The sequence below is a fragment of the Budorcas taxicolor genome, chromosome 7 (genome assembly GCF_023091745.1).
Source record: "Budorcas taxicolor isolate Tak-1 chromosome 7, Takin1.1, whole genome shotgun sequence".
Taxonomy (NCBI): domain Eukaryota; kingdom Metazoa; phylum Chordata; class Mammalia; order Artiodactyla; family Bovidae; genus Budorcas; species Budorcas taxicolor.
Genome location: NC_068916.1, coordinates 46,633,001 through 46,641,949, shown reverse-complemented (window position 1 = coordinate 46,641,949; position 8,949 = coordinate 46,633,001). Strand labels below are relative to the sequence as shown.

At 53.4% G+C, this 8,949-nt stretch overlaps 1 protein-coding gene across 1 annotated transcript; it reads left to right on the top strand.

Annotated features, from left to right (window-relative positions):
* Window positions 1–1,447: 1,447 nt before the first annotated feature.
* Window positions 1,448–8,949, top strand: CXCL14 (C-X-C motif chemokine ligand 14). Its single transcript, XM_052644110.1, has 4 exons — window positions 1,448–1,682; window positions 1,857–1,962; window positions 5,573–5,686; window positions 8,636–8,949. Exons 1-4 carry the CDS (start codon window positions 1,619–1,621, stop codon window positions 8,649–8,651), a joined length of 300 nt encoding a protein of 99 aa, XP_052500070.1. The 5' UTR covers window positions 1,448–1,618; the 3' UTR covers window positions 8,652–8,949.

Genomic DNA, 8,949 nt, shown 5'->3' with positions numbered 1-8,949 from the left:
GTACTCAGTTGCTTCAGTCGTGTCCAACTCTTTGTGACCCCACAGACCACAGCCCACCAGGCTCCTCTGTCCATGGGATTCTCCAGGCAAGAATACTGGAGTGGGTTGTCATGCCCTTCTCCAGGGAATCTTTTCAACTCAGGGACTGAAACTTCATATCTTATATCTTCTGAATTGGCAGGTGGGTTCTTTACCACTAGCGCCACCTGGGAAGCTCTTCTCTCTGAGCCTGTTCCAGTAATACCCATCAAGTAAAGAAGTTAAAATACCAACTTGGAAAGAAACTTGTAAAAAAATGGAATTTTATGTGTGTATACATATATATATACACACATAGACACACATCAACACGACTGAAGTGACTTACAGCACAGCACATACACACGCATATACACATGTATACACACACATATATACTATATATAAGTATACATAATATATCATAGACATACATAAAATAATGATGCCAGTAAGTAACATTTCCTGGGCACTAACTGCTGGTCAGGTACTCAAACAGTTTCCAGCTCTGATCTTATGGAATTCTCACAGCTGCACTGTGACTCCTCCCACCCTATAGACGATAAGTCACCACTGGTAAGTCATGGAGCTGGAATTTCTGTCATCATGCCTGGGTCCACACCACACCATACCTTCTGGCACAACGTCCATAGCATGGACTTCATCCAGATGGCCATCGCTGTCATGCCTCCCTGCCCAGCCACCACCTAAGTTTTGAGAATGATGTGACAGTGGGGCCTGTGATGGCCTGTGGTACCACATACTTTTGGAAGCCTTCCTTTCAGAGTAACCAAGCGTCTCACACACGTTCTTTGAGCCAGCTCCAGGATCACAGGACACGGCTGCGCTGCTGTACATCCTTCCAGTGACCACTCTCCAAACCTGGCCTGTGCTCTGGCCACGAGGGCTGCTGGCCCAACAGAGACAGCTCACGCCCTAGAGTCAGGCCTGCTGGCACTCACACCTGGCACCTGCCCCAAATCCCTTTCAGGTCTCCTCAGAAAATCTGGGCCTCTGGCCTGGGTCTCCCCGCGCGGCTCACCACAGCAGGCCAGAGGGAACCTTGTGAATCAGAAAAGCCGTGCCCTTAAGCAGCCTCTCTCCACCGTCAAGTGGCGCCGGGCACTGGCTCTGTGTGCCTGCCAGACCCTGGGTGTGCAAGTGTGTGGAGGAGAAAGCGTGTGACAGCGAGAGGGTAGCGGATGTGAGCTTTGGAGAAGCGAGTGCGCGCGTGGCTCCGGGTGTGCGCTGCTGCGATCGCGGTCCGGGGCGGGCGGCGGGCGGGGAAGGTCTCCTCCCCCCGCCGCGTTGAGAAATCTCAGTGAGTCACCGAGTGGTTCTGCATGTTAATGAGCTCGCTCTCAGCGAGGGCAGGAGCGGATTTAAAAGAGGCCTGGGCGGGCGGAGGGAGGCTGTGGAGAGAGCCCAGAGCCGAGCGCACAGCGCAGCGCGCTGCCACAGCCCCGAAGCTCCCACCGACGGGCGCAGCGGGAGTGAGCGGAGCCGGGAGGCGCGCTCCGGACAGAAAGAGCCGAGCACGGCGTACGGACGCGCGGGCGCCCTCCCCGAAAACCTGCTCGCGCCGCGCCTCTCGGCCAGCATGAGGCTCCTGACCGCCGCGCTGCTCCTGCTGCTCCTGGCGCTGTGCGCCGCGCGCGTGGACGGTGAGTGCCTGGGAGGTCCCTGGGCGCCAGCCCGGCCCGTCCTGGGGAACCCCCAGCGCCAAATGGTAATCGTCCCGGGATCCCGGAGGGTCTGGGCGGGCATCTAGGGTGGTCAGAGTTGCGATGGAGACCCCGCGCGCAACTGAGCATCCCCCGCGCGCTCTCTCTTTTCAGGGTCCAAATGCAAGTGCTCCCGAAAGGGACCCAAGATTCGCTACAGCGACGTGAAGAAGCTGGAAATGAAGCCAAAGTACCCGCACTGCGAGGAGAAGATGGTTATGTGAGTTCTCGCTCTTCGCCGTGAGCCTGTGCGCGCTTCTCTTAAACCCGGTGCTGGGGCACAACTTGGGGCTGGGTCAGCCTAACAAACCTTTCTCTCAGCCTTTGTCAAGGCCTTGGCGAGCCTTTGCAATTGCCCAGCGAGTCCTTAGGACGCTGGCACGGCAGTCTGGAAGAGTTTGAAAAAAGGTCACAGTGCTCTGTTCCGGAAACAGCCTCTCCCCTGAGTTCACCCTTGCTAGGTTTCCGAAGGATAGCCTAGGTGTGGCACAGCCCACCTTTCTAGGGCAACCCAGGGTTGAATGGTTTCCCTGTGCCAACCAGACTGAAGTCACTCAAAATACACCCAGAACTATTAAACTTGAACCCAAACTGTGAGGCGTGCTGCCTTCCTGTTACTGGGGAGATTAAAACAAACATTGTCTGAAGTCCTAGGAACCTCCTTTCAGGGCCTTTTTCTGGATGGGGGACTACCGCCATCTGGTTTTTGGCTTCCAGCGATTCCTCAGTCTTCCGACACCAGCTGGACTTCTGCGGGTTCCTGTGGAAAGGGCTCTGCTGGGGTTAACATGCCATGAGGCTGAAGTGCTGCTTGGTGGGGATGCAGAGAATATTTTAAAAAGTGGGGCAGAGCAAGAGAACACTGAGTTTCCTTGCTCCTCTGCCTTCCCAATTAACCACTTGAGGCCAGCACCACTGTTTCCCCATCAATACGCTCTTGGCCAGAAGGGAGCCCTTGGCAAACCCGCTACCAAATATCTGCCACGGACCATTGGCCCCTCTTCCCCTCCCCCAGAAACAGGACACACTTTATTCTCAGTCTGGGCAAGTGCCTTCCATTCACTGGCCCTGCTGGCCCAAAGGCCTCCACGCAGTGTCTGCATGGTAGCTCCCACTCACCCCCCGGCCCCCTCCCACTGCCACCTGGGGGCTGCACAGTGGGGCTGAAGTTAGGGGAGTTCAGAAAATACTGGGCCTGAGCTGAATCCCTCTGCCTTCTTTCCTGGGTACCTAAAGTGACTCCTGTCCCCGCCCCTTACCTCCAGAAAAACTACCAGTAAAGAGTAGGGGGCTGGAGGCCACACAGTTGAGGGAAGAGCTACAAGCCCCTTGGGGTTTTCAGCTCTCTCAGGCTGAAAATGACAGGGACATAGCAAGTTAACTCTGCATTCCTCTCAGTGCTGAAGGATGCCCCACACATCAAGCTGAGCTACTGAGTCCTCACAGGAGAAATGGAAAAGGATATGAGATGTAGTGATATCTCCAAAGGACAGAACCTGCCGTCAACAGGCTTGCTCTTTTTCGTGGCTACACTTTTCAGAATAGAAAGGAAACTGACAGCCAGGCAAGTGTGTAAGAAGGTTTTATGTAGCCTTGTGAAAACTTGTAGGGGTCTCAGGAGACCCCTACACACAGTGACCCTCTTCTAAACATCCACCTCACACCCAGGACCCAACCCCGGTCCCTGAAGAGCTGGAGGTCTTCTCCCTTCTTAAGCTCCTAGAGCTCTTCAGACTGCACGAGGGACCAGCGTTTTTGGCCAAAGCAGGTTTTTAGCCCCAAAGCTGAACTAAAGGAAGTTTTCCAGCTCATCCTGTGTCACTTAGACATCTCTAATGAGGTTCAGGGTACAGCCTGCTTTGCAAGTGGGAGTCCTTGCACTCAGAAGGATCCAGGAGAGTGAAGATTCTAGAAAGGGCAATGTGTTTCACATACCCCCTGAGCTCTTGCTGAAACCCTCAGTATCCCAGAACGGCGAAAGACAGGGACACAGGGCCCAGAATTTCTGCATAATTGCTGGGGGCAGAAATCTTCACCCCACAACTAAGTTTCCAAGTCCCCATGTTATGACTGAGCATTTGAGCTACATGGGGTCCTCCCCTGCTGCCCTGATCTTCAGGATGTGGGATCCTCAGCCTGCACACTGACCTAACTGAGGAGGGGGCTTTTATCTGGCTTGGCCACAGCCTTTTATTCCAAGTCCAAAAGCCACATTGTAGGCAGAGAGCAACACACAGGCTAAATTCCTGTGGAACAACCAAGTACTATGGGGAAGGGAACTGGACTCCACTCCACAGCAGTCCCCCATGCTTGAGATCTGGCATGAGGGACCAGGCAGTCCCAGGTCTCATAGAGAGGGCTGGCGAAGGCAGAACCCAGCCACCCGGCATTAGCACAAGGCCTGACCCTGCCCTGGGAGGCTGAGGCCATGGTGAGGGCCCTGGAAACTCCGAGCACAGGGAAGGGAAGAGAACAGGCTGCCCATAAATACTCTGTCCCCACTGAGGTATCACAATTCGATTTCCTCTCCCAGTCAACTGACAGACCCAGATTTCATGGCAACCCTGATCCTTTCTAGAACCTGGCCCAGGCACCCTGACACTTCAGTTAGGAACCCACGGGTGCTAGCGGACCTCACTCCCTCCCTTCCCACTCCTTCCACCCCACCCTCCAATCAGCTCTCTCTGCCCCGTCAGCCTGCACCCCAGCACCCAGCCCACTAGCATGCCTCCCTCCTGCGTGCAACCTCCCAGGGAGTGGCATCCTCACCTCTTGCCTTCCCCTCTCCCATGTTCACTAGCCGAGCCTTCATTCTTGAACACCATCCTTCCTCCCCTACCTGAACTCCTGCCACCCTGGCCCAGTCCTGGCTGGGAAGGACACGGCAGTTCTGGGCAGCAGCCTCTCCTGCCCTCCCCCGCTCCCAGCCTGGACCTCACGAGGCTTCTCCTTGGCCATCCTGTCTTCCACGACAATTGCTAATAACAGTAACTGTTCGTTGTGCTAGGCAATTTGCATGGATTGTATCTTTAACCATCTCAATAACCCTAAGAGGCAGGTCCTATCATTATACCCATCTTATGGATGAGCAAACTGGGTTCAAAGAGGCTCCCACAGATAGATCTGGAATGCAAACCCAGGCTCTACACTCTGTACAAAGCCACCTGCTTCTCTACCGTGTGGCTAGATCTCCAATGGTGTTGGGACACTGGTGGATAGAGGCCTGAAGGGTGGTCTTATTTTCCTGCCCAAGGGTGAGATAACTGGGACTTAACACTCAGGAGTCAGGATGGGCTTCAAGGCCAACAAGACTCAGCTTCAAGTTCAACAAATGCCCAGCCCCAGAACAATCTGCAGAGGATCCAAGGAACTAGGGTTTAGAAGATCAGACAGAGACCACAGCACATTCAAGCCCAGCCATGGAGTACTTCAAATCTGGAACAGGGTCTTGGCACGTGTACCATGCTGGCATTAGTTCTTTCCACCTCTCCATCCCAGGTTTGGAGGAGCTGGAAGAGTCCCCTGACATTTGTTCCCTAAGGGAGGCATGAGTGCTGTGAGGGGTGGGGAGGGACTCTCCCAGACTCTAGGGGCTCCAGGAGAAAAAGTGAAAGACCATCACTCTGTACAAGGCTAGACCTGAATGTGGAGTCAGAGATTAAGGGGACAACCAGAAACTTTCATGAAAGAACCAGGGAGTGCGCATATGGGTAGGGTTCTTTGAAAGGAGGGAGGAGGCCACAGTCTCTCAGTGCCCCGATTGGGAGCCACACACGGAGGGGCTGTCATTCAGGCTTCTCAATCCTCCACCCCACCTTCCTCCATTTCAGCATCACCACCAAGAGCATGTCCAGGTACCGGGGTCAGGAGCACTGCCTGCACCCCAAGCTGCAGAGCACCAAGCGGTTCATCAAATGGTACAATGCCTGGAATGAGAAGCGCAGGTATGGCCACCGCCCCTCACCTTCCTTCCCACCATCCTACTAAAGCCAGATCCTCGACTCCCTCGAGGCCATCTAGCCCTTCTAAGGCATGAACGCCCACCACAGTCGTCACAGTAGGCAGATACCCAGACGCTGCTTACGTACTCCCAGGGACAAGGAACTCACCACTTAGTGCTACACTTACTGCTCTCTTGGACAGCTGTAAGCATCCAAAAAGTTCTTTAGTGAACTAAAGCTTGTCTTATTCTATTGTGATATGTGATAGTCTTAATTCCTCTCCTTATTTAAGTAACTTAAGTTTTCTGACCCCTAGTTTCCCCCTGTCAAATGGCTGGATGAGCACCTGGCATGGATCTCTCGGTGATTTGTGTGGTTTGGTGAAACACAATTGCTTAAGGTTCATTAACTCTAAAACTGGCTACAACCACAAGATGATGAGGATAACTCCTTGCCAACCACACCGTCTTCCCTCAAGGTGCCCCATGCCCCTCTGCTGCCCAGAAACCTGATAAACTCCTTCTGCGGCAGGTGCAGGGAGGGACCTTGGGCTTGACCCTTTAGAATCAGAGCCACTCTTACCCTAGGGGGCAGCAACGGCCAGATGACCAGAGCTTTAGAACAGATGTCTGCCCTCTCCGGGCTGTTTCCCCATTTTCAGAAAAGAGCTTTCAGAGTCAGATCTTCCTGGCTCTGATCTCCTCGGGTCCCATGTCTGGCCACAAAGGGCAGACAAGTTCCTGGCTCCCCTGTGCTTCCTAAAGGTTAGCCTGTCCTGGAGCAGACCTACCTCTCACACGCTCAGAGCCTGTTTACACTGTGTTTGCAGAGCACGATTAGGGAAGCGTGCACACACATGTACACATGTGCATGCACACACACACACACACACAGGTCAGTTCCTCAGGAGCTGGTGCCTGCACCTCATCTCACAGGAGAGCTCAACTGGGGTGGGGAGTGGCTCGCCTGGGGGCACAAGTCAGGAAGCCAGGTCTCCTGGTGTCACCTTCCCCTCCTACAGCGGTGCCAGCCCCACCGTCCCACCCCACTTCCACCTACCAGCAGGCCCTGCCCTTCCAGCCGAAGCTCTGCCCATGACCAGCTCACCCATAGCTGACGCTTGGGCCCATCCCCAGTACCTGGGCCTTTTGTGTTGCTCCAAAACTGCCTCATCTGCAGTTGCTTGAAATAGAAAGTGATGAAGTGAGAGATTATTTTCTATAAAATCTGATGAGAATGAAGCCCTCTTTCTGGTCAGGGCAGGCAGCTCACATGACACATGCAGGACATGTCCTGTCCAGTCCCGTCCAGTCACCCTCTGGGCCCTGTGTCATCAAAAGTAGAATGAGGCTACTGCAGGGCCAGTTCACAGAAGTGCTGGCAAGTCTTCGTCAGGTTGCTGGGAGATTCAGGCTTTTGTGCACTTTGTCCCCTACCCCTCCACCTGGGGCCACAGCTTTGAGGAAAGAGGGACAGGTCTGGCCCATGCAGCCCTGCTCTTTTTGTTCCTGCAGATTCCATGGATGAGAGCACAAGGGCACCTCTGCTCCCAGACCTCCCATCACTTTCTTACAAAATGAGTTCATCCCTCCTTCCTAGCTTCCCATGGGGCACTAATGGTAAAGAACCTGCCCACCAGTGCAGGAGACACAAGAGACATGGGTACAGTCCCTGGGTCGGGAAGATCCCCTGGAAGAGGGCATGGCAACCCACTCCAGTATTCTTGCCTGGAGAATCCCATGGACAGAGGAGTCTGGTGAGCTACAGTCCATGAGGTCACAAAGAGTCGGACACAGCTGAAGCGACTTAGCACCACATGCCCTCCTTCCTAGAATGTTGAGGTGTCCTGGAAAAGGATGTGGGCATTTCCTTGTCCTCCTTGCCTCCCCTTCCTCTATAAAGGTTGAAAATGTCTCCTTGGAGACAAAGGAACTATTTTTTTTTTCTTGGCCACACCGCACTGCATGTGCAATCTTAGTTCCCCCATCAGGGATCATACCTGCATCCCTTGCATTGGAATGCAGAATCTTAACCACTGGACTGCCAGGGAAGTTCCAATAAAGGAACTATCTTGAAGTCATCTTTGCAGAGAGAGAGAGAATGCTGAACCTTGAAGAGATGCAGGGGAAGGCAGCAGCCAACCCAGGCTATGGGCAAGACTAGACAACTCCCAGAAGCTCAGAGCCCAGAGCCTTCGCTGCCACCAGAAGCAGAAGCATCAGGCATTTGATTTCAGTGCATAATTACTCAGAAATCAGAACCAAGGCAGAGGGGGCGGTGGACTCTCTGAATGTGACATGTGGCCCCACAGCAGGCAGCCATGAGGCAGGAGGAAAGGAATTTAAGGACCTAAACAGAGCTGGCTGGGGAGGTGAGGGGGAAAGGCAGCTTGGGAGTGTTCGTAGGCCTGATAACTGCTAGAGGAAGTGACCAGGCGCCCTGGCCTCAGTGACAGCTGCAGCCCCACTAACCATCCGTGGGTCTGAGGCACTGCCTTCTAGAACTGGGATTTTTTTTTTCTGGAGGACACGTATTATTGGACAAAACACAAAGATACAAGCCTAAATGGAGGGAGGGGATGCCTCTGTCCCCTCCCCTCCACATCCACACTGGAGACAGATGCCATTCCCACCACTGACATTCAGTGTGCATCAGGCTGACCTTGAGTCTCCTGTGCCTGGTCTCCGAATACACCAGGATGGTTTGCTTCCTAGAGCTTTGAGGATAAAAAGAAACTGCAGAGGTGGAGGCTGTTTAGAAAGGTCAAAGCTGGGTTCAGGGGAGCTTTTGTGACCATGTGAGGGCCTCCTCTGTGATGTCCCTGCTTCCCCCCGGCTCCTGCGGTCCTGGGAGAGGCACTCCCCAGGCTAGGTGCAGAGCATCTCAGACACCAGCCTGTGTGTTACCTGCCTCATGTTCTGAGCCACTGACATGGGTGTTTTTTCTTCCCAGGGTCTACGAAGAATAGGGTGAAAAATCCCTGACGGGAAAACTTCACACCAGTTGGGAAACAAGCAAAGGACTTTGCAGATTCAAAAAACAAACCCTTTCTTTCTCACAGGCATAAGACACAAATTAAATATTGTTACAAAGCACTTTTTACCGAGGGTCAGTTTTTACATTTTATAGCTGTGTGCAAAAGGCTTCCAGATGTGAGATCCTTCTCTTGTGCTCCAGATTTCATCACAAGCCTCTTTTTACTGAAAAGTGGGGAAACTCATGCCTTTCCTTTGTATTAAAAAAAAAAAAAAAGGCTTTTTTTTTTT